This window comes from Musa acuminata, chromosome BXJ3-4 (genome assembly GCF_036884655.1).
Source record: "Musa acuminata AAA Group cultivar baxijiao chromosome BXJ3-4, Cavendish_Baxijiao_AAA, whole genome shotgun sequence".
In the NCBI taxonomy this organism is placed as follows: Eukaryota; Viridiplantae; Streptophyta; class Magnoliopsida; order Zingiberales; family Musaceae; genus Musa; species Musa acuminata.
Genome location: NC_088352.1, coordinates 39,592,384 through 39,618,441, shown reverse-complemented (window position 1 = coordinate 39,618,441; position 26,058 = coordinate 39,592,384). Strand labels below are relative to the sequence as shown.

The 26,058-nt window shown below is 38.1% G+C and overlaps 3 protein-coding genes across 3 annotated transcripts; 1 reads left to right on the top strand and 2 right to left on the bottom strand.

Moving 5' to 3' along the window:
• Nucleotides 1–185: 185 nt before the first annotated feature.
• LOC135635251 (protein ENDOSPERM DEFECTIVE 1-like) lies at nucleotides 186–5,640 on the bottom strand. The gene is made up of 6 exons (XM_065146207.1): nucleotides 4,385–5,640; nucleotides 4,177–4,296; nucleotides 2,185–2,301; nucleotides 1,987–2,076; nucleotides 999–1,106; nucleotides 186–886 (listed from the first exon to the last, which is right to left on the bottom strand). Exons 1-6 carry the CDS (start codon nucleotides 5,498–5,500, stop codon nucleotides 803–805), a joined length of 1,635 nt encoding a protein of 544 aa, XP_065002279.1. The 5' UTR covers nucleotides 5,501–5,640; the 3' UTR covers nucleotides 186–802.
• A 488-nt stretch (nucleotides 5,641–6,128) lies between these two features.
• LOC135635005 (65-kDa microtubule-associated protein 1-like) lies at nucleotides 6,129–13,832 on the bottom strand. The gene is made up of 11 exons (XM_065145790.1): nucleotides 13,692–13,832; nucleotides 12,539–12,645; nucleotides 12,365–12,453; nucleotides 12,082–12,285; nucleotides 10,851–11,108; nucleotides 10,555–10,770; nucleotides 8,803–8,958; nucleotides 8,365–8,676; nucleotides 7,689–7,776; nucleotides 6,708–6,856; nucleotides 6,129–6,603 (listed from the first exon to the last, which is right to left on the bottom strand). Exons 3-11 carry the CDS (start codon nucleotides 12,434–12,436, stop codon nucleotides 6,298–6,300), a joined length of 1,761 nt encoding a protein of 586 aa, XP_065001862.1. The 5' UTR covers nucleotides 12,437–12,453; nucleotides 12,539–12,645; nucleotides 13,692–13,832; the 3' UTR covers nucleotides 6,129–6,297.
• A 4,249-nt stretch (nucleotides 13,833–18,081) lies between these two features.
• Nucleotides 18,082–25,848, top strand: LOC135637147 (fumarylacetoacetase-like). The gene is made up of 14 exons (XM_065149619.1): nucleotides 18,082–18,390; nucleotides 18,498–18,576; nucleotides 19,149–19,207; nucleotides 19,298–19,422; nucleotides 20,530–20,604; nucleotides 21,765–21,840; nucleotides 22,088–22,187; nucleotides 22,285–22,344; nucleotides 22,436–22,506; nucleotides 22,964–23,026; nucleotides 23,207–23,271; nucleotides 24,476–24,572; nucleotides 24,685–24,810; nucleotides 25,587–25,848. Exons 1-14 carry the CDS (start codon nucleotides 18,166–18,168, stop codon nucleotides 25,647–25,649), a joined length of 1,284 nt encoding a protein of 427 aa, XP_065005691.1. The 5' UTR covers nucleotides 18,082–18,165; the 3' UTR covers nucleotides 25,650–25,848.
• The last annotated feature ends 210 nt before the right edge of the window (nucleotides 25,849–26,058 follow it).

Below are 26,058 nucleotides of genomic sequence, written 5' to 3'. Positions count from 1 at the left end.
TGCATAGCAACGATTTATTATTCTGCCTGAATAATTTGATGATTCATTTAATTGAAGAGATGGTTTATCTGAGAGAGAACCTCCCCTGACCGTAGATTATATGTTAGAACAAGTTAACAAACTCTTGATAGAACAAGAGTTTTAACAAACTCTTGAACCTGAAATTTTAACCTCCCTATGATCCAAAAACTGTTAGAAATAAGCAATGTTCTGCAGCTGTAAAAACTCCATATATTCTTGAGGACAGATGAAATCTTCCCAAGCTTATGAGCAGGCTTGACACCAGTTTTGAGTTAAAAGAAAAATATCATTGAGCATGATACATTATGTTTGATACAATTCTGAAAACAAATCAAAGGCACCTTGTTTCAGTTGGCTTCATGATTTTTCCCTCCATAGCATTTATCAATATCAATCTGAATCTAGTTTCCTGTAGTTTCTAGCTTAGCTCAAAGTTAAATCTTAGCCAACAAGGGGACCAAGTTTCTTCTTCCCTAGATCCATGAATCGTGTACTCTCTTCAGAAATCAGACTAACAACTGAAGCACCAGAAGACACAAGACCTTATTCTGAAACTGTTCATCCATGATTCAAAAATGTTTCCATACAAGAAAAGGCCACTCTGTTTGTTTGCTTGATGTACAAAAGTTGAGATACTAGATCTAGCCTCATAATGAATGGATGTCACTGTCTTCACTGGAAACTCTCTCCTTTCTGACGGTTGTTCTTATTGACACCGTGGCATCTCAATGAACTCAAAGAATGAAAGAATAACATATGGTATTCCTGACAGTTGGAATGCTTAAGAGACCTGAAGTACTGTACTTGAGTATACATTGTGCTGCTTTACTTGAATAAGTTGGGTTCTCAAGCTGCATTCCTTCACCTGAAAACAACAGTATTAAAAAGATTAAACTTCTTTTTGCCAGATTCCACAACTACTAAGAGTTGCCTCAGAAAATGGATGTAAGCACCATCTTTGGTGAAACTAGGCTAACCTGCAACCTATGTGCCTCCGATAAAAGATTTCCACATTCCTCAACTAGAGTTTTCTGAGTACTGATTACACTTGCGAGATCTGAAGCTACATTATCAATATCTGCTGTCTGTTGTAAGAGTAATCCATTATAAGAGTCTAGCAATGTAAAGATAAACATGGTAGAACATCAAAGACAAAGAAGGACTACAAGCTGCAACTTAGCAAAGTTAAATCTTTACTACAGTCTAAAAGAAAATTAGGTGAGTTGGTGACATGATTTATCAAATCTTGGTAAATAGTCTTTCATAAGTAAATAGTCTTTCACATAAGACATACTTATGCAGTTCAAAAGAACTTAGCTAACCTTTAAAAAAAGAGTCCCCAGCACTTGATAGAACTTTATACTTTTCTTTGACAGTTACAAGTTTGGCATTCACAAGTAATCACCTAGGTGGAAGGCTCATGTACCAAAGACACAAGGGGAGAGAGGAGAGAAGAGAGAGAGAGAGAGAGACAGAGACTGTTCATCAGAAGTTAGTCATTGGTTTAGGTGTCTAGTTCTTGATAAAATTTCTTGATATATTGGTAACATAATTTACAAATACTTGAAAGTTCATTTGAAGTAATCATTCAGGAAACTAAATGCCTAATTCATCACATAAGACATGCTCATGCAGTTCAAAAAGTTTTAGTCAGCCTTCGAAAAAGAGTCAACCCTCTCAGTACTTAAACAGAACTTTATATTTCTCTTGCACATCACAAGTTTGGCATTTAGGAGCATCGACTTGGTTACAGAATCATGTATCAAACAATCTTATAAAAAAAAAATTAATGAAAAACAGAAATATTGCGCATGTGAGTGATATGATAAACATTGGTTTATGGAAGAACAAGCCTGCAGAACTAAGGAGAACATATGGCCGGTAGATTAGTAACGAAAATTCTCAAATTCTTTTTTAGAAGAAGTTAGAAATCATGCATGCAGTTATATATCCAACAAATTTTACCTTTGGTAGAAAATTTTCCACACATGGAGAAAGTGATTCCAGCATTAGTAATGCATAGTCTAGAACTTCTTTGAGTTCTCTATTATCAACCTGCAAAAAAGATCATATATAATTTAAAATTAACCAAAAAGAGAAAAAAAAAAAAAAAAGGGAGTAAAATGTTATGATTCATAGAGAAATTAACCAAAGATGTCGTACCTTCACATTCCCATTAATTGGGAGTCTAAGTGAAGCTTCCTTAAGAGCCTTTGTTGCTCCTGAAAGAGAACTTGAATATTCATCTTCAAGAACAGTCCACTCATCCAAATACAGCATCTAGGAGCAGAGGACCATGATTCTATTAGTATATGATCACGAACAAGATGTTGTATGTTTTTGCATTTATCATGGAAATGGATTCATAAATCATACAAGTCAGCCTTGCAAGCATCCCTCAAAGTATAAAAAAGAAAAGAAGAGAAAGAAGGTCCTCCTAGTAATGCTCCTACATGAGCATTGAGGCCACACATAAAAAGAGTCGATCATTGTCATCATGATGCAAACACACTTGGTTCATCACCTGTTGTTGGATTTGCCAAAATTACTTCACTAGATGCTTAAATTTTGCATTTTTCTTATCCTGCTAGTTTAGTTTGCTCCGGAATACTGCTGTTTCTGATGAAATCAGAGTAGTAAACCTGGGAAATCTGATGCATGAGTAGCTACAATGTCATTATTGTCACACGATGATTGACCTATTAACCTGTCTAAATCACTAGTTCAAAAATATTTAAACCCAAATTAATGATCGTAGGCTAAATCACTAGTTCTATCACTTTTGATGTGCGATTAAATAGGGTAACGTGTCTTTTAACTTCATCCTTACCTACTCGAGTCTTTTGAGTAGGTAGTCATCCTTACCTACTTGAGTCATTCGTTGTACGCTCGTCGGCTTTGATAGTATCAACCTATTAACATGTCTAAACCACTAGTTCAAAAATGTTTAAACCTAAATTAATGACCGTAGACCCATCTTCTATCACTTTTGATGCACGATTAAACCAGGGTAACATGCCTTTTAACTTCATCCATGGGTAGTAGTCATCATCCTTACCTACTTGAGTCATTCGTTGTATGCCTGTTGGCTTTGATAGTATCAACATATTAACATATCTAAATCACTAGTTCAAAAATGTTTAAACCTAAATTAATGACCGTAGACCCATCTTCTATCACTTTTGATGCACGATTAAACCAGGGTAACATGCCTTTTAACTTCATCCATGGGTAGTAGTCATCATCCTTACCTACTTGAGTCATTCGTTGTATGCCTGTTGGCTTTGATAGTATCAACATATTAACATGTCTAAATCACTAGTTCAAAAATGTTTAAACCTAAATTAATGACCGTAGACCTATCTTCTATCACTTTTGATGCACGATTAAACCAGGGTAACATGCCTTTTAACTTCATCCATGGGTAGTCATCATCCTTACCTACTTGAGTCATTCGCTGTATGCCTGTCGGCTTTGCTAGTATCAACCTATTAACATGTCTAAATCATTAGTTCAAAAATGTTTAAACCTAAATTAATGACCGTAGACCCATCTTCTATCACTTTTGATGCATGATTAAACCAGGGTAACATGCCTTTTAACTTCATCCATGGGTAATCATCATCCTTACCTACTTGAGTCATTCGCTGTATGCCCGTCGGCTTTGATAGTATCGACCTTTTAACATGCCTAAATCACTAGTTCAAAAATATTTAAACCTAAATTAATGACCGTAGACTCATCTTCTATCACTTTTGATGCACGATTAAACCAGGGTAACATGCCTTTTAACTTCATCCATGGGTATTACTCGTCATCCTTATCTACTTGACTCATCTTCTGTTGGCTTTGATAGTATCGACCTAGTCTGATGGGATAACTAACCTATTAGTTTGTTGAGCCTATACTACTGGTCCAAAAATCGTCTAAAACAACGACGGTTAACATATCTTTTTACCATTTTTGATATCCGACTAAATGGGGTGTTAAATTGTAGCTGGATTGAAATCCTAACCCTGGTTCAAAAACTTTGCCTATTGCAAGCATTGAAACCTTCTGAATCAACAAACACCCTTTGCGTGGATCAGAGCAGAGTGATCCAATGCAGATGAGGAGAGAATTGAAATCCACACATATAAGAAGAACAGGCCTTACCTGACAGCGGATGATGGACGAAAGACTTTCTCTTCTCTTGAGTTGTTCGAGTTGGATCTTCTTCTCAGTAACGGAGCTTTGGAGCTCTGCGATCGTCGCCGAAAGCCCGTGCAGTGATCTCTGAAAACAATACAATCTGTTCAGAATTTGTGTGATGATCGATGAGAAATCAGCTCAAATTGTTGATGGAGCCTCAACGTTCACCAACCTCGGCAGCAATTCTCCGAGCTTCCATTGCTGCTCGTGCTTTGGCGTTAATGAACCTCCACTGCACGTAATGGTTGTCCAGTAGCTTAAGCACATGGACTTCCTCCTTCCGGCTCGACTCCTTCTTCCCCTTCTTCACCTCCGTGCTGGATTTAGCAGTCGGAGGTTGCGGCGGCTTTGACGAGAAAAGGGGCCTATTGACGGACTTGCTCAAATTGAGCGGATGCTGCTGCTGACGGCAGGACATGGCCGGGGTTAGGGATCGGAGGCAGAACGAGCTGGTCGACGCCCTACAAGCAGAGTCTTCGGCGCCGGTTTGTCGGCTGGAACACGCTTCCGTGGTGCGTCTGGCCGACAGGAGGTCGGCCTCCGGCATGGAGGACCGAACCTCGGCCACCGGCCTCGATCTGCAAGACGCAGGGGGGAGGAGGGGTGGGCTGTCGCAGAGGCCGCCCTGGCTGCTAACGCTGCAAGTCTCTGAATCCGAGAAAGAATTCTCCGACAAGGTCTCCTCGAGCCGATTATCGCCGCTTCCATGACCGTAGCTGTTGCCCTCGAACGGAAACGGGCTCACCCGGGCCGGCGTGGGAGGGCGGGGGTTCCTTCTCCCGACGCTGGTGCCATCCGCGACAAGGTGGGGCGGCATCGGGGTTCCCGGCCTCGGCCTCCGCTTCGTATCACCCGGCCGCGGTGGCTGCTCCGCTGCACCGGTAGCGGCATTGTTGTCCGCGAACAACCGGACGACGGCCTTCTTCTTGAGGGTGGCGGGAGGCTTGGTGGAGACGGGGAGGGGCGTCTCCACGCTGCGCCGGGTGGATGCCAGGGGCTGATTCTCGTCGGCCTCCGGGGGTTCGTGATGCTTCTGCGGCTTCTTGGGGAGGAGCGGGAGGAGGGAGACGGCGGGGCAAACATTCCTCGGAGACGCAGCGAAGTGTTGGGTTTCGGAAGACGAACAGGAGGAGGAGGAAGGGGAGGGGGACAGGTAGCGAGAGGTGACCTCCCTAGCACGGGGCCGGCGGGGCCTCCTGTCGGTGGCCGGAGGGGTGGGGATCGGGGGCTGTGCAGCCGACGCCAGTGGAGGAGGAAGAGGAGGAAGTGAAGAGGATTCCACCATCATTTTGGCTTAGGGAAAGAAAGAACAAGAAGACGAACAACATCCAAGAAGAAGAAGAGGCGATTTAAGTAGCCGTTGGAAGAGACGGCGACGTCGATGATACCGCAACGGCTAGTTTCCCGTGCACGGGGGTTTAAAAAAAGGCTCCGGGATATATATATATATATATATATATATATATATTATTTATATGTATGTATATACATGTATGTGTATGTATATATGTATATATACGCAAATACATGTATGTATGTATATATATATATATATTTATATTTATATATACACACACGAGGAATTCTTAATAAATATTTTTATTTTTAAAAAAATTTCAATTATCCCTTGTCATGAGAAAAAAAAATCAATTTAGAGCCTTGTAGGTAGAGGAGATGGATCGAATGAGATCAGCATCATCACAAGTGATGATAGAGATGACATGAGGTGCAAGACAAAGACAAAAATAGATTGATGAGCGTTAAGAGTAAAATAATCATTTATAAAAACAAAAACACTCTTACGAAAATTTTTGAAAGTTTAGACCCGCTCTAGGAAAATAATATATTTATATATATATAAAGCTAATTCCATATATGCATGAATTCTGTTAATTAAGCATAGTCTTCACCAGAAATGAAGTAATACAAGGCATGCTTATTTAATTACAATGACAAATATTATGTTCGGAAAGTAAACAGGACACAGTTTATAAGTATAGAGCTGATTCCTCGGTCAAGTAGATCAACTTATCACAACCTAACAACGACTGCATCAATTGAGAAGGAGAAGAGGTGCAAATGTAGTCATGGTGAAGCTGGAGCTTGTTCAGTGGCAGACATTTGGGAGGTTGCCTCCTCCTTGACGTAGTTCACTGGAGCTGCAGGCCTGTTGCTGTCTCGCTTTCCATCCCTGCTCATAGATCGAACACCGTTAACACTGCCTTGATGGGCATTGAGGGATAGCCGCCGGCTTGGGGTCCCATTTGATGTACTGCCATTTGGGCGAGGCCCCACCACCTTCTTCGGACCAAGCGGCCTGGCTGGACTTGGCCTTGAACCGAACAAAGCTTCTTGTTCGGTGGCAAGTTGCTCATGGATGCGCTTTTGATCCTGTTTATGAGCACAAAGCAAGGAAATATAAGCCTCATGACCTGTGACTGGCCATGAATTAGGGTTAGTAGACCATCATGAACATTGAACAAACTGAAAATTACCCTTTGCTTTCGTTTCTCCCCCTCTCTTTCCTGCCTTAGCATGGTGTATTCGTCTAGCATCGCAAGAAGTGCAACACCATCGTAGATGAATGACATGCCACGATCCTCCTCCCATGTACGAGTTTTGGCAACCAGCATATCAACAAGAGCTGAAAAAACAAATGGTGTCAAGTCATTAAAACATTTTGAAATGATTTTCCAGCCATTACAGACTTAACTGTAGATCAATTTCTAATCATAAAAATCAGCTGCAGAATCAATCTACTAAAGAGGAACATTGATTGGCACTCATGTTTTCTGTTACTTGTCCCAATCAGGATCTTTTAGCTATCAAGGAGCTAGTAAAATGCAGTCTCAATCTGATTCTGATGATATTGGAAATAAAAATGCACCAGAATGATCCTTTAAGAAAAGTAATACAGATGATGAGAAGCCAGCATTCCTCAGTTATGGAGAAAATTACATTGTTTTCTAGGATTAGGAATACAGGAAAGCAAAGGATTTCACATCTTTGGCAGTTTGAATAATCACCTTAGCTGAAAGCTTGGTCATATATTTGGCAATTGCAATGTTCACTTGCCAACGACTCCATCCGATAATTGCAGTTGTTAACACATTACCAATCTTTTGAGGCAAGCTATCAATATGTTAAAATATGATAGCAACATACTAAAATATCGATCATTAATGCATGTGCAGGTACTAAAATATATTTGCTATAAACCCTTGCATCTATATATTTTTTCCCATCTGATAGAGCATTTATCATACTGCTCCAGTGTTAAGTGCACCTTTAATAGGATAAGGAACCTGGAAATGAAAATATCCATTGCTTGTCTATATGGAAAAGCAGCCACCTACTTATCCTCTACAAGTGCATTGAAAACAATTCTTGCCAGAAGGCATAAATTTTCTTACAGAAATTTGATCATAATAAGAGATACAAAATTGATAAACCTCAACAACGTTTTACAAAGATACCTGGAATCTTGTTAACCAATACACGAGCTTTTTCAGCACGCTTCAGATTTAAATGTGCACCTCTACTCGAGTTATATCTGTTATCATCCTGAAAAACGAAATCATACATCACACAAGTCAGATTTGGTTGGAATTTTATCATGGGTCAAGAGAATTGCTTGGACCACAGAAAGGAACTATTCCATTGTAGATTCCCTTCTTTATTCTAATAATTTCTCAAGTTCAATTATGCACAAAGAGACTACATGGACAAGCTAAATGTCAGATGTCATGTTCTAGTAGCAATTATATAACACTTCAAGCTGGTCTTTGTAAGAAACTTCAACTTTTACGTTGTCATAGCATGCTAAAAGAAACTTGATATGAAAGAACATATACCCAGAAGCAACTACAAGTTACAAACAGAAAAATGATTAGCATAAAGCAACATCAACAAATGTGTGCGCATCAACATAAGACACAGTGTAGAGAGACAATTGCTCTTGTCGGAATTAGATCTTACCTTCCATCAACAGAAGATTTTTATCACAAAGTCAGGAAATTTGAAAAGATGTATAACAGAATACTGTTGGACTTGGAGATCAAGGTGGCCACCGAGCAGAATAATAAATTAGTAATGCATAAAAAATTGTAAGTGTAAGAATATGTAAACATGATAGCAAGTTACTGTTGGTACCCGATTATAGTCTTCAAGCCAGCTTTCTTCTTCGCATGCTGACATCCATTTTTCAACCTTTTCCAAAATTTCTTTCCTGCTCATTGCTTCCTCTTTAGCTTTCAATATCTGGTTATCCATTTCTGCTAGTAAGTCTGAAGGTTCAACATTTCCAGAGTCAATTAGAGCCAATATTTTATCTCTTGCAGCTGCAGAATCGATGTCTACATGAGCATGAGTGTAAATGTCTTCAAGTTCAGTTTGTTTCTTGAAAGCTATTTCCTTCATCTTGCTTGCCTTTAGCTGATCTAACCTTTCAACTTCCACTTCAGCCTTGACATAGAAAGAGAGAATATGTGCAACAACAGAAGAAAAATGAAAAAAAAAAGAACTTTAGCATCGACTCAATTGTACGATACAAAAAAGTTGAGCATCATTAAGAATTCTCTTCTAACTAACCTGCTCAATCAGGTCAAGGGCGAGAGCTCCAGGAACAGTGACCTCATCCACTGTAGCAGACATATTACTGGTTACATGACTAAACTGACTCTGCTCTTCCATTGGTGTATCCATCAGATTCCAAAGATCAGTAAGCTGAGCAGCTAACTCTTGAAGCTGAAAAGGGAATAAAAGCAAAACTCAAAACTAGCTCATGCATTTTCTAATTGATATAAAATGTGAAGCCAAACATCAGAAGAAAAGAGATGATAACAATAGAACGGAAAATATTATTACCTATAAACATGTTTATTCCTGCCTCATCATCTAAACACAATAATGAAATTATGTTTGATCTGATCAACAGCACATAGTTTACACATATATTATTCGTTATATTCTCTCCATATAATCACATGTTCTGTGACAGAAACTCAATCCAATAGAGATGACTTAACAAATAAACCCCAAGCTGAATTCCAAGGCAAGATAAATTTAGGCAAGAGAGGAGACTGCCACATATCAAAAAGGGAAGAACATGGACAACTCTACTTTATTAGTAACACTTCTAAGGTCATTTAAAGATGAAAAAGTGATATGTTTTAAAAATTCCAGATATATTTTAAGCTCGCTTTTGCTTACACATGCATACTATTGCATCCTATTCATGGTAATCCCAAGCCTCAAGAATAAGGTTGCACTAGGTAACTAGACCAGCATAATAATTGGGAATATCAAATAAGGATGTGGATTTTTGCAGATGTTAGCAACTTAAAACAAATTTGATGGCCCTGGATTTGACTAGTGATATTGCTCTTGAAAGAGCTAAATCTCAGAAATATACAGCTGATACCAAATAGTAATAACTATGCTTGTTCTTGTTGAAGTAGCAAATGTAAGGATGTAGAACAAGGAACTGAATTTCTGGTCCATCAAATGGAAGCCTGTGGCAGAAATTTCCATGGCTTAATGCCCAGCAAGAAATTAAAGTCTGAATAAATTTGGTATGGCCAATGAAAGAAGGGCTTCGATCAAGAATATAGAGAAAAGAATGCTCCTCATGTGAACTAGAACAGGAAAAAGCTGTATCTTGCAGAAAGGAATGCGGGTAATTGGAAACAACAAATTAACACAAAATTAGTTGCTAAATCATAATCATGGTGCACCACGGAGTATAATCTAATCTCACTTTCTTTTAGGATATGCTCCATGAAGAATTGACATGTGAAATCATGGAGATCTACTCCGATAAATGAACCTCATTCCTGATGTTAACAAATACAAAATTAACATGTCTGATACAGAAAAGAATGTCAAAGATTATGAACCGGGATGTTTAACAAATACAAAATTAACATGTCCGATACAGAAAAGAATGTCAAAGATTATGATCCGGGATTTCAGTTGCTATTTAGAGTCAGCATGCAACAAAACCAGCAGTTAATTCCAATATCATTTTTCTAATACAAGACAATACCCATTTGATCAAACTATAGACATCAATATAACAAGCCAGAATCATTAACGACATTACATCTAAAACGGATGAATGCTCGATTGTCATAACATGCCAATACATGTGGAAGTTTAGAATTTCAAATAGTGGTAGACCCCAAGCACAATCAGGAGATTGAAAAGTTTGAAAGGAATGCTGTCCAAACACCAAAACTAGGATTGAATCCAGTGAAGTGTACAGTTATGTTGTTTATCCATTAGCATAAAGCTGAAAAGAACTACTGAAGAGCCAATATGATGCTGCATTGTAGAACTTACCTTTTTTAGTCGCATTTTTTTATCTTCTTTAAGCACCATGACCATCCCAGAAAGCTTGGATAAGGTATCATTACTGATGCTCTTTGATTGTACACTAACAGAGTCATTTAAGCTAGGATGAACTTCAGTTACCGTACTGAAGAAATCCAACCCCAGAACAGCACACAGATCATGAACTGTGCTAACAAAATCAAGGATCTTGTGCAGCCTATCACTCTGCAGAATTATACATGCAAATGTTACCACAGGAATCATCCTTTCAAGATAAACTCAGCAACATCACTATGACAAGGAACCTTTTCTTTCTGAAGTTCTTGCAGTTGTTGCTGATACTCATCCAGCTTTTTCAGTGACAAATCCTCCTCATCAACTGTTGGTGTCCTCATTTGCTCACCAATTATTGAAGTTCCAGCAATTTCTCCACGGATCTTCTCAATTTGCAGTTGCACATCAGCAAATTCTCTTATCCTATCCTCTTTCTGCTTGCACAGTTGCTCCAGAAGTGGTGCTATAGCTGCTAGTTGCTCCTTGATTGTGCCAGAGGATTTATCAGGCTGAAACATATGAATTAGCAACTGTTATTAATTAAAAATCCAATTTTTGATCATGGAAACAGAAACCAAAAATAGGTGGTTTTGCAGTTATGGTTCAAATCCTGTACTTGTTAAATAAGAACTATTCTGGTCTGACAAATACGCTGTATCTGTGTACTATGAATTTCAGGCAGTAACTACACAACCACTTCTCAGGACAAAGTTTTACATTGGAAGGCAACTTATTGCAATATTATGTTACTTATAAGCACTGATGGACTCTGGAAAAAAATCTTAGAAAAAGGAAAGTTCCAGCTCTCGAAGGATACTTACGTGTTCACAGGTATGCCAAACCTAATTAGTATGGAACTAGTTGGCATAAAATAGATGCGAGTTTTCTGATGATTAAAGTCAACGAAAGATATCAAAAAGAAAAGAGGAAGGGTATTAATGGCCATTAAATTTGACACCTTGTTTTGATCTCAAAATAAATTTATTGTTCCCGACGACATAAACAACATTCTTTGATGGTTTCTATCAGTTGAAATAATATGTCACTATAAACAAGGGCTCTTCAGGCATGGAAATAACCATATGTCAGAGAGTCCACCTTATTTCTATCAGTTGAACCCAACTCCTGCTCCAAGAGTTGATACAGATCAATACCTAATTATATCCTAAGGTCTTGGAGACTGAGATAATGGTATTGTATGATAAATAAAAGAACCAGTGCCATATTCAGAGAGTTTATTTTTATCTAAATATAATATTCTAAAGCAGACTTCAAAAGCATGCTTGTAGGTTACAGCGTAACCACTTTCCTGTCTCTCATCATAAAGAATTAATCTAAGAATGTGTTGCCAATGCACAAGGTAATGTCCCATCATGAAGAATTTATGCATTGTAAATATGATGCAAGTCATAAAAAGGTCACTTTTTTTATCCAGGTAGATTTCTTGGCCACTGGATTCTGAGGAACATAAATGTAACTCACGATGCCATCAAAAGACTTTTCTCCAAGAGCAGAAAGCAGTCTGAGAAGCTCAGCTTTTGAATCAGCCAAGGACTGCAGAAGAAGGACCCTTGTCTTTGAAGCCTGCTCAACTTTCCTCTTATATACCTCTAAGCACTCTTGCTCTAGCTGAAGCAACATCCTATCGCGTTCTTCATCACTTTCACCAACCTCGTCCCATATTAGCTGAAATACAGGGACAGTCATTTAATCAGCTTCATGTTGCTGATTGCAAGTAAGAAAAATCTGCAAGAAATTGAATAACCTGCAACTGCTGCAGCAAAGATCCGCATGTTGTTTCACCTAATAATGGATTCTGAGTATCTGAAACCGCCATTTACAGCTCAAGGGAACCTGCACAATGGAAGACTCCATACACATACTATCTCCACTGTACTGGACTAGAACAGTCAAATCGAATCAGGCCAGATCATTATACCTTATAGAACAGTAAGAAAGCTTACTCCTGCTGATTGATGAAACATGCAACAAGCGAGTCCTTGTCACGAAGTATGAATTTTAGACCGCTCCAACTAGCTGAGATTGCTGTAGTGATAAAGAAACAAAAGAGTTGGGTTTTTGTCTAGCAAGATGGAGTAAAGAAACATGTGGTGCAATTGGCACACTAAGAATTAATTTAAAAGAACTCCCGACAGGATTAAAGCACAAAATACTGAAAGTTTCTCAAGGCACCTGAGGGCCAACTACACCTAGCTAAACAACCTCAACAGTGAAGTGCTCCAGCCTCAAGTCCATAATTATTCCCAGATCAAACTAAAAATTCACCACATTTAAGGAAGCAGCTGAGTCTACTCCAAAACAGTAGAGAGCAAAAAGCAAATGAAGAACTCCAAAAAGAATGTAACTAACCATGTCACACAAGTTATATGTTGCCAACTGTATGTCCTTATGTTAAGATAGCGACTGGTTGACGTAAAGAAGTAACATTTTTAGATCAAACTAAAATTACACCATAGAACTAGCTAAGCCTACTCAAAGATTGTAGAGTAAAAAGAAAATGAAGAACTCCAAAAAGAATGCAACCATCACCATCTCCCCCAACCACATCACACAGGCCGAATCCTGCCAACCGTAAGTCTTTATCTTAAGACAGTCACTGGCTAAAATAGGAAGTAACATGTTCTCCAGCCATGATGTTACGATATGGTGTAATCGAGACAACTGTCCAGTAAAAGCAGAGTGGGAAGTTGAAAGCCGGACCGCAGATCCACGAAAAGGGCATGGAGTCGACAGTATCCAGCGAAACTCCGACGGAGAGACTCAAGAGAGAAGCAGCCTTTGGAACCTGAACTAACTCCAATCGACGGAATCGGAAGCAGGAATGACCATCTCCGAGCAATGCATCGAAGAAAAAGACTCTTCGTTTAGCGAACCACGCGCCAATTGCTAAAAGGCCACTTCGAATGGAGCCGAAAGGTACCCATCAAACCGATCCCCTGAGAATGCGGGCGGTTGGGGCAGCGAAAAGCCCGAGGCGAGCGGCGTTTCTTCACGAGATCACGAGAACGCAGAGGGTTCCAGGCTGGGAAAGAAGGGGAAGCAGGAAGAGATGGGAGGAGGAGGGCGCTCACCGTAGAGCGTCGATCGGAGGGCTACGGTTCGGAGGGGTGGATCTAAGGAGGAGATCCGAGCGCTTCCGTGCTCCTCTCTACCCTCCTCCGTTGCTGCTGCTGCTGCTGCTCTGGGTGTGAGAGAAGCGAGGGTGACGGTGTGCGTGCGCGTTCGCGTTCGCGTTCGCTTTGCTGGCTTCGGACAAAGAGACAGTGGGCAAAAACAATATAATAATGGAGGTCATGTGGTGGGCCCCGGTGGGCACCCCAATTGCGTATCGGGTATGGAATACTTGAGATTGCGATGCGGTCACTTCACCAATGGCCCCCAGCTTAACTGCTGCTACAGCGCTTGGCCCCCTCTCTATAGTACATGAATAATGTGCCATCAAAAATACTTGGAATCAAGGAAAGGATATATTATGATTGATGATTTGATGAGGCCAAGTCCGATAGTTATATCAAGAAATCAATTTAAATCTTCTTTACATATACAGTTGGGATCAGACAAATTTATATTTTACGTGCATTTTTTTTTATCTATTTTTCATATCATTGACATGGTCAAAAAGTCTTTTCGTCCTTTTGATTGGACTGGTGTTCTGTTACACTATTTTTCATATAAATCTAAAGTATTTTTTTTTGAAGATGTCAAAAATCACTATAATATATTTTAAAAAACCACAATCAATATAGAGTTCGATTATTTTATAGTTTATTTTTATTCTTGAACTAATTTTATAGTTTATTATATAGAGAGATCATTGTCTTAGATTTTGTAGCTCTTCGTAATTGGATAAAATATATAATATAACTAATTAGATTCTGTTCAAATATTTTAGTCAATAGAATAGAAATCCAACACGATTCCTTATAAAATAATCTTGATAGGAGGAAATCTCATAATATTTGATCATAAACCTCTAGATAGGACCTAGGGACCGTGGGCACACATAAACACACGACTCACAGCGAACATAATTGAGGAAGTACACTTTTCTCCTCAACTCTCTCCCTAAACCATCAATCTAGTTGGTTCTGAATCTAGTTTGTCCTGTCAAATGACAGGAAGAGAAAGAGAAAGGATCTAGTTGCACAAAAAATATCTGAATAGATCACATCAAAATGTATGCATCGTTAAACTAGATCTAAGTATTTGATTTCAATCTTGGCATAAAAGTTATTTTCATGTTCAGCATATTACATATTTTTAGGAAAAGATATATTATGATTGATGATTTGATGAGGCTAGTTATATCAAAAAATCAATTTAAATCTTCTTTACATATACAGTTGGGATTAGACAAATTTATATTTTGCGTGCATTTTTTTTAATCTATTTTTCATATCATTGACATGTCAAAAAGCCTTTTAGTCCTTTTTTATTTGATTGGTCTTTAGTATTTTTTTTGAAGATGTCAAAAATCACTATAATATATTTAAAAACACCACAATCGATATAGAGTTCGATTATTTTATAGTTTATTCTTGTTCTTGAACTAATTTTATAGTTTATTATATCAGCAAGGAGAGATCATTGGCATGCATGCTTCGACTTCTAATTGTCCACCAATGAGAAGACATCCTTCCCCAATTGAAGGCTGAAGCCGAGCACCTAACATATTTATAGCCATCCAATGCTCTAAATAATTGAATGATGATTAATTGAGTGACAAAGACCGGCATAGAATCATCAGTGGCACGTCGGATCAGCTACAGAGCACATACTGTCTTCGATGTTTCATCGATGGAGCCAATCATGGCGGAACGGATGGCAGATCCGACGGTCGATGATGCGCCCTCTTGGTGATCAGGGTGCATGAAGATTCGTGCCGGGAGGTGCGGATTTTGTCGCGGCCCTTCGTACACGTAATCGGATTTTGCCCCTTCGTCGAGGGTAACGGTAGCTGTCCGGCGGGGGCCACGCGCCGCACATGGTCGCGGGCCCATCAAAGGACGAGGGCGGGGTAGGTGTTAGAGTGGGTTGACGATCTGTACGTTGGTTTTCGATCTAAAATATCATGCAATCTAATAAAGACGTCTACGGAAACTTTCTTAGCCAAGAAAGACAACCAAAGTACAATATACTGAGATGTAATGTTAAAATAATGACATTTTCTTCACGTACGCAATTCATTGAATCATCATGAATTTTAAGACTAATTATAAATTATCTTTATAAATAATTAATTATCTTAAATATTTTTTTTTATATTTTTAAAAAATTAAATTAAGATATCTATATTTACGATGAAAATATACGTATTGAATGATAAATCGAATAAATTTTATGATATTTTTTTCAATAGAATTGATAACGTAAAGAAACATGATTAAATATTTTACTTTTATAAGTATAAAAATTTTAATATAAAATTTAAAAATATAAAGATTAAAATCTTAATAATAACTAATTATATAGAATAATATGTAATTAATCTTGAATCTCATGTAATCTTCAAATTTGCAAGTTGGAGTGTTCTGGATTGCATGTCCGCGGTTCTCATGGGTTCATGGTTGTGAACATGGCAGTGATTGATGGCGAGGAACTCGGGCCCGCCTAATACAAGGCAACCTTTTTGAGTTTGTTTCACGTTGCATGGTTGGTCAGACCATGTTGTTTCAGCATGGCTACGTGGCAAAGAGGAATTCATGGGCTCCCGTTCTTCCTCGGTACAACGAAACCCCAACGACTCTGCTCTTCTCCGATCGGAATTGAGGTTAGCGTTCGGATAGGCCTTCTTCTATCTGCGACTATTTCCTTTCGCCATCTCTCAGTTCTTGGGTTTCCGCTTTTTTTAGTTGATTTTTTATTTTGTAAGATCCTCTATTTCGGACAGTTTATTCCGATTCAAATACGATTACGCATAAAAATCGTCTTTTTAGTTGATGTTTTCTGGGCCTAGGACTATTGATATTGCCATCTTCGATGATGGACAATTTGAGGAGATGGAGACCTTTCGGAAGGAATCATTTCTCCAAGAACATTATTGATCGCGGCATTTATCGACATATAGACTCATAAATAAATCTTGTTAGAGTGAAAATTTCAATCAATTTGGAAGAGTTCCGAATCCTGTGTTCTGCTTTAGTTTCTCCATATCTTTCGTCGAAGAAACGCTCGTTTTTGATTCAGTCCAAACTATGCTGAACGCAACTTTAGTTAATTGCAGAGAAGGGATAGGCAATCATGGCCGATTGCAGGCTGCAGGGAACCCGGGTCTGGCAGAAAGGACACTAATTCATGTTCGCAATCAAGATGGAGGCAGGAAAATTCTTACTTTGATGGAAGCGATTCGAAGGATGATGACTCTGATAACCCAGAGTATTAAAAAAGACGGCCTTCGGGCTCTTCGATTCCTCTAAAGACGAGGTTCGACTCACTTGAGAAATACAGGAGGCACGGCTGGAAGGATGATGACAATGGCGGCAGGCATAGCAGTGGTGTCTCCAACAATACTCTTTCAGTCGGAAGAGATATTTACAAGAATGATGCTGATAAAGAAGAATCGGTGAAGACGTCTGAATTGGACAGGGAGATGATATTGGCCGGGAGGAGTTCCAAAGTACATTATTACGAGTTAAAGAAGATGGCATGGTAATCATAGTCAAAAATGGAGAAGAGCCGAAGGAGAGGTTTTCCCCTCTTGCCACTCCGTGGCCGCTCCTTCGCCCAAAATGACAAGACTCAAAGCTGTCAAGAGCGCTTTGTGAAACAACAAGATCCTGATGGTTATCACTGTCAGCTGAGGGATTTGGCTGGCGAGGGAAGAAGTGTTGGTGGCTTTGGTCTCTGGAATTCTCCCCCCTTTGAGCAATAGAAACTCGTAGCTCTCCTAGCAATGAAGGGGTCAGAGTGGAGGCAGTATCGGTTGAATTACGCCATTCCGGCTGTTTGTTCGAGGAGAGATGACTGCTACTCTTACAGCATTTTGGCGAATGCATGAAGCTTGGTCACGCAGCTACTTACTGTCTTTGTCTTGCCGTCACAGGTTATCTTCTTTTGCAATGCGTCGGTCTTAAATTAGAACCTCATTTGACGACCAAGTAGTGAAAAGCCTCCTTCATAAAGTCCCAGCACCAAAGCACATCAAGACAGATATGCTTCCAGTCTCACTTACCTTGATGTGGATCTTAAAGAGCTGGAGCTGGTAGACATGCAGATGTGGTTGCTGGGTCCGAAGACTGGAAGGTAAAAAGCATCCTTCCACTTCTTTTTCTTTTCTTGTCCTTTGTGAGATGATAATAATAATAATAATAATAATAATAGATCAATTGGTAGGGATTAATAATGAGGATTTTAAATATAAAATATATTAAGAAAAGGCGAATTGTAATAAAAAGTAATATTTTTATAAAATAGTCAAGTAAATTGGGATTTAAAATTTTAATAGATTAATTCCCTGTACCTAACCAACCCTTACTTTCTCGTCTCGCCTTTCATACGATAAAACCCTCGATCGAGAGAGAGAGAGAGAGAGAGAGAGAGAGAGAGATGGGACTGAGGTCGTTCGTCGAGGTGTTTCCCGACTCCCACTTCCCGCTCGAAAACCTCCCCTATGGCGTCTTCCGCCCCACTTCCACAGCCAGGGGTGATGGATCCCGTCCGGCACCTCGCCCCGGCGTCGCCATCGGCGATTTCGTCCTCGACCTCTCGGTTATCTCTGCTGCTGGTCTCTTCGATGGCCCCATCCTCAAGGACTCACCATGCTTCCTCCAGGTTATGGCATGAAGAACTGGAAGTTCTCTTTGCTGTGTTCCTGCTCATTACTTGCTTTTCGATTCTTTTATCTGTATAATAATTATTTAGTTCCTCTCTTGGACCAGCCTTCTCTTAACATGTTCGTAGGAATGGGAAGACCTGCGTGGAAGGAGGCGAGGTTGACTTTACAAAGACTTCTGTCAGGTAACAATTGTCCCAATTTTCCATTTTGTATTGGCTTTTGCATGTTATGCAACAATGTGTTTAGGATTTTGTAGAAGGTTTGCTTTTTGTGCAAGATGTGGAAGGTACCTTAGGTGAGTATAGACCAATATCTTTCCGTTATTGCAGGATTCTGCTGGTTTTAATCATAAGAGATCCCCTTGAATTTCCATTAGTTCATAGCATGCTGAAAATGGAAGAGACCGTGTTGCAGATTTGTGATTTTATTTTTGCTGAAACTGACTAGTTATCGTCGCACAAAAAATGCAATAAATGTTTGTCTTGCTCAATTTTACCTTTGATAAGAAAACTAAATGCTGCATAAACCAAAAAACTCATGCGTCAACGGTTCCATTATGACTATCTTTATCTATTCTCCTGTTGTCGTCCCAAGTTTTTTCTTGTACTGTATCAACATCTGCAGTTGTCATTGGCTCAGTGGCAGAAAAAGTAGGCTGAATTTGTTGTGTTAATGTCTAAATAGGTGTACATAATATATCAGTGATCCTGAGGTTCACAAAACTTCCCCTACACTTTTTTCTTATTCTATGCAGCTGAAGACCCAACACTACGTGACAATACTAGTTTAAGGGAGAAGTCCCTTCTGAATATGGTATGTGAATGTCATTGACTCATATCTATTTCTGAAGTTGAAAAGTTGTTCTTGAAGTTAAATGACCGTTTCACCATTTACCAAAAACAGAATGAGGTGGAGATGCTTCTTCCTACTGTAATTGGAGATTATACAGACTTCTTTTCTTCCATGCATCATGCAAAGAACTGTGGGACCATATTTCGAGGACCAGAGAACCCAATTCCAGTCAACTGGTAGCCTTTGTTCTTCTCTACAGCAGTTACCTTTACATGTTATCTGGACTCGATCTGCATAGTCGAACATATTATTATAATTAGTACATTTTTTAACATCAGCCCACAAATCTACTTTAGAATCTGGCCACTAAATCCTTTATAACATCCGTATCCTTTTATCTAATGCGATACTTGCTCATTTTATCCTTCTGACCTTTATCTGCTTTTATTTCTATATTCTAGTTATGCTATGCTAATCTTTGACACTTAAGATTTTTTCATACCTGCAGTTCTGGTTATCTGCTGTCCTTTTAGTATCTATTGTTTGTCCTGTAACCCACAAGTTCTGAAGTCATGCATTGATTATGTGATCCTATATGTTACTTTTGTTAGCTCTGTCTAGTTCTTCTGTTACATCTTGGTTATGTCTCATTTATTCTGTGCAATTATTTAATGTTAAATTAAACATGCTAGTATCTTCAATGGCAGATTGATTGAGATCTTCTATTTTCTTTCATACCTTAAATTTTATTTTTTAGAAATAGAATTGGTATTTTACACTTATCATTTGATTCAGTTAGACAACCACTTGACTTGTCAAACTTAAGATAATCTGAATCTATACCACGGTGATCTTGATTATTTTGGATGTATGTATCCTTCTCCGCTCTCTCCCAATTGATCAAAACCATGTAACTATCTTTTAAATATTGTAGTTGACCAGGAAAAAGAGAATGTTCTACTTTTTATGCTGCATCTATTCTGATTTACATAATCTAATATTCTCATTGTGAAAATAACTTATAACAATTGAGAGAGAGAGAGAGTGGTGGTGTCAGCAATGTTTCTTGCTCGTCCACAAACAAACTGTTGCTAACTTGCTATATCTGCCACCAAAAAATGAATATATTTGACCTTAACAGGCAATCTTGTAATGAAAACCTACTCACATCAGGTAAAATGCTGAAATTATCGCTAATATTCTGTTAATATCTCTTTGGGCACCATTTTTAAGCATTAAAAATGTTGTTTATCTATTCTGTTACATGCATTGTTGCATGAAAGCAAAATTTCTATATTGAGATTGTATGCCTTTTCCCTAATTGAAAGTTGGTGAAATTTCAGGTTTCACCTTCCTATAGCTTATCATGGGCGGGCGTCTTCTGTTGTAATTTCTGGTACAGATATCATTCGCCCAAGGTGCGCTTTAGTTGCTTTTGAGATGCTCCTTACGATAATTCAAGTGGCACCAATTTGATAACCTTAATATTTTTTAGAACATATATAATTTTTTAGTCTGTTTGTGTATGTTCCATGTCGAATATGTGATCCAGAGCATTTAGTTTCGTTGCTGAAGCTTAAATCCTTATATTTACTTGATTAGTTTTTTTCTAAACAACCATCCTTCAGAAAATATATGCATAAAGAGTGCATCTATTCAGATGATAAAGGTCATATCAAGTCCATAAGATTTTCATGTTTACCATCTAAAAGTATACCTTGGAACAATGAAAGGGTTAAATCCCAACTATGATCTTCCTTCAGAAATATATGCATAAAGAGTGCATCTATTCAGATGATCAAGCTCATATCGAGTCCATAAGATTTTCATGCTTTTTTACCATCTGAATGTATACCTTGGAATGACGAAAGGGTTAAATCCCAACTACGGGAAGTAGGCTTCAAGAAACCTTCTCTTTCCATTTAACCAGGTGTTCCCACTTTCCTTAGATAGTTCAAGGGTTATCATTTCCCTTCTCATTGTTTCTGACCATTTAGATGTACCTTGCAAGGACAAATTTTCATTTTTGTTGTTGTTTTATGAAGTCCCTATTCATGATTAATGGTCTTTTTTTCAATAAAGGGGTTGGTTTGGTTCAACCAGCTTGTCCTGCTAGGTCACTACTTCAATAAGATTTAAAAAAGGGTGTGAACACAATGCATGAGACTCTCACTGGTGTAGGGTTTGGAAGGATCAAATATGCGGAGGCCTGCTCTAAAAATGTAGAAATTGTCTCTGTGACTTGAATCCCTGATTATTCAAGTTGCAAAGAAGTAACCCGGGACCTAAAATATTCTGAAATTTTTATTCTTATTACCTCTTTTAATATCTTTGTTCCATGTCTTATTATGTCATACTCCTTAGCCATATTAGTAATTTACTACAGATTCGATCTCTTTCCCAAATTTTTTAGAATTGGGCTTGCTGATTTTATGTGATAACCTTCAGAGGACCCCACTAGTTCATGCCCACACTTCATTCACCTGTGTGGTTAATTATTTATTATATCTAGCAAATTTGACACAACACGCTCTGAGGTATTGTCATTTGAAGCTAATATATGTTTCTGTATGATTAGAGGACAAGGATATCCAACGGAAAAGTCTCCACCTTATTTTGGACCAACACAAAAGCTGGACTTTGAGCTTGAAATGGTTAGTGTTGTATGAAATTGTTTCATACCTTTTTGTTTCACATAAACCACCCAGTTTCTTATTTCATTTTTATATGAATTGATCTCCATATCTCAATGTCTTTGCTCATTCGATGGCTTGTTTATGAATCATGCATTGCCCATTAAATTACCAGAGGGTACATGTTTGTAATAGTTTCTGCTGAATTGCATGATATTTACTTAGCAGTTAATTATCATCTTTAAGGGACTTTCTCCTGCTACTCCAGGCTGCCATAGTTGGTCCAGGAAATGTATTGGGCAAACCGATCAATGTTGATGAGGCAGCAGATCATATATTTGGACTTGTACTGATGAATGATTGGAGTGGTAGTTAGCATTTCTTTTCTTCTTGTAGTACTTTTAACTTATTAAACATTTGGTTTCTTTGCTCTGGATTTTTAATCAACTAGAAGATTCTTGACAGCCAGGGATATCCAAGCATGGGAATATGTTCCTCTTGGGCCTTTTCTTGGAAAGAGTTTTGGTAAGCAAACATTTAGTGTTTTCTTTTAATGCATAATTGCATTCAACTTACTGAGGTTTGGAAAAAAATTGTCCTGCAATTTTTTTTTCAGGTACAACAATATCGCCCTGGATTGTGACACTAGATGCTCTTGAACCTTTTGCTTGTGATGGTCCAAAGCAGGTGCATATATCCCTTATTTTAGTTGGTATTAGGAATTTAAATCAAGATATGCAATTTCGAATAATACCGTCCGGTATGGGCGGTATGTACCGGTCCGTCAGTTGACCGATACATGGACCGCCCGTTACCGAACGGAACGAAAATAATATATATATATATATATATAAACGAGGCGACGTCGCCGAGCTGAGAGAAGAGTTCAACGACGTCGCCGAATTTTATATATATATACCGAACGGTATACCACTCGGTATACAGTATCGTACTGTACCGAGCGAACGTCGAAACTCCGGTACGGTACGATATTGCATACCTTGATTTAAATTACTCTGTTGAATACAGTTTGGACAATTTTTTCTGCCTGTTTGTTGAACTAACTTACATATGGTTAATTGACTAGTAAGATGGTATTTGTAGGACAAAATTTTAGCTACAAGTAATATTCTATAAATTGCAGGATCCTCAGCCCTTGCCGTACTTGGCAGAGTCTAAGCATATAAACTACGATATTCCTCTCGAGGTATGACCCTTAGCTTATTTCATTGGTTAGTTCCTTTGCTTTCCAACTGCTCCCCGAAACTTCAGTTTCCCAAAAATATTTCTAATATCAATGTTATATTGACCAATTACTAATCTGTATAAGCTTTCATGGATGGTTTGCTGTATTCTTCTATTGATATTGTACACTTTTGCTGTAAAGGTATGGATCAAACCTGCAGGGCATGAACATCCAGTGATCGTCACAAGGAGCAATTTCAATAATTTGTAAGGACATGCTATCCTTCTTTCAAAAATACTTCTGGCCATCTTTCTTTGCAAGATTCTGTTAATTTTTAGTTGGTTCTTCTATTTTCACCTTTCTTTTTACTATCTCAAAGAAGAAAATGTCCATCCTGATTATTTTGGTGCTTAATTTCTTTGATTTTTTTTTGTTATAATGGATAAAATAGTTGCTTCCTGTTGTAGTCTCGTGTATGTGTGTGTCTTGGGGTGGTTCTACTACAATAAACTGTCACTAGTAGTTAGCATCTAATTTGCCTTGTAACTTTTTAACTCATTGATGGAGCTGTGCATGTGGACCTAACAAGTTTTCTGACATTACAGTGATTTACATTTTACAAACAGTCGTTGAATATCTATTGGGATGACACTAGTTGATAAACATTCTAACTGAAAGTATTACATTTGCATTTGTTTTGAAGCCCATATGATGCAGTCTGATATATATTAGGTTGGATTGAGTTATGCTTTTAGGTCTAGATTTGATTGGAAGTGTTCCATACTTTGTTCTTAAAAACACTTTTGACATTTTCTTTTTGTATAATCTAAACAAGTAGTTGGCACATTCAACATTGCTGTTATATAAGATATACTTGCTTTGTCATTGTGATTGTTTAAAAAGCAATAATTTTTTTTATGATATACTTCTCCATGCAATTTGTATTTTCTGCAGAGAAAAGAAACCATTTGCAGATTGTCACACATTTATTCATAAAATGGAGAACAAATTGATGGTTTCATTCCCCTCCTTTTTTTCTTATCTAACTTTGTACAGATAAAACTTTCATAAGATGAGCTTTGGTGGCTTCACATGGCTTCTCATGATTGATTATTTATGTTTCTCTGGAGATTTTTACAATTATTTTTGCTTATCAGCACAATATATAGGATGATATTTTTAGTGTTTTTTACCTAACATCTTAATGTATAGGACATATACCTAGTATACACCTCTTGGAATTTTACATGTATACGGCATTTTACTTCATATCTTTATTAGTGCATCAGCTGTATAGGAACCTGAGAAAGTGAGCATCAGCTATGTGTCCTTTTATAGTGCTTCTGAATATATAATCTTATCTACTAATTGATCTTTATAACCAACTCATTGTTTTTGTTATATGCCCTTTTTGGAATCTAATACTCGATTTAAGCAACAAACTGTGGTGGTTTATATCATGTGAACTAGGTATTGGACACTAACTCAACAACTAGCACACCACACTATCAATGGGTGCAATTTACGACCTGGTGACCTACTTGGAACTGGGACCATCAGTGGACCTGTATGTGTTTTTCTTGGTTATACTTTTGAAAATAATCAACTTTTGGACAGTCTTTCTTCTTTTCAGTTATTACTGATCATTATTTTCTTTAATAAAATAATCATTCTACCAGGAAGCAGAATCCCTTGGATGCTTGCTGGAGTTAACTTGGAATGGACAAAAGCCACTTAACCTGATTGGTGCAGCTCGCAAATTTTTGGAGGATGGAGATGAAGTCTTTTTCACAGCTTGTTGCAAGGTCTGTTCCAATGATATTAAATTTCTTTATTTAAGGCTTTTCGTATTTACATCATCATTGCCCTCTTAAGGAAAAGAAAATGTTTATTAGACTGTTTTATTGTGACTTATGTCATATTGCTCGTGCCATTAGGTTGCTGCTTTGGGTGGTAGAAATATCACAATAAATTAGCTTGTTAATTTTCATAGACCTATCATGAATTATGCTTTACCAACATGCTTTCTAAATTTGGGCAATATAGACCAGTTATACTTTCATGTTGTTTTGTATAAAGTGTTTACTTTTAAGAGAGATCATAATTCGTGTAGCATGCTTCAAGAGTGACTCACAAATTATCAATTAAATGTTTAGCTGTAAGTTGATCTGCCTAAGCTTTAAGGTCCATTAAAACAGTAACCACAAAGCAGTGTTATCAGTGCACCTCTAAATCTTCTGCACTATGTTTATATATATGATTTGGTTCCTTTTTTCCAGCCGATCCTAAAGAGGCCTACGACCCCAAATTAACTTGTGTGCGATGCTATCTACTTTCCAATTGTTTGTTGAATGTGTCATTCTTTTTTCAGTCTCCCATTAGTTATCGTTCCAGAATCATAACAGTACAGTTGATTGTCATAATGAATTGTAGATCCTTTTTTTGTTTCAGGAGAAAGAAAGTGCTCATCATGATTTTATAAGAAATGTTTTCATTCTAATCAGAAAGAAAGTGGTAAATTATGATGCGACATATGTTATACATGTATGACAGTTGCTGATTCTCTGTGAAACAAATGTAGGGGAAGGATTATAACGTGGGATTCGGATCATGTACTGGGAAGGTTCTGCCAGCTATTCCGTGATATCAGCCTAAGACCAGTATGGCCAAGCTCATGTTGTGAATTGATGGTGGCCGTATCAGTTGACTTCTCTACAGCAACAATTAGAACTTATTTCAATTTGGTACCTTTATAATTGGTCTATTCAATAATCCCATGTCTCGAGTCCCTGAAAGAACAATCAATTCTCAGTTAAGCTCTCTTTTGTTTGCTGGAGGAGAAAGGTTTGTGTATATGTTCATATTAGTAAAGCCCGGTAGAGAAAGATAAAAACTCAACCCATCGTCTTTCATCATGTTGACTAGTTAAACACAAGCGATGGTTTAACTTATGAGTTTGGGACAGTAAACAGGATCTCGACTTTTTATGATGAGTAGTCCTCAAGAGCATCAATATCCCAACATTGGAGCCTAATGAAGTTATTAATGAAGAC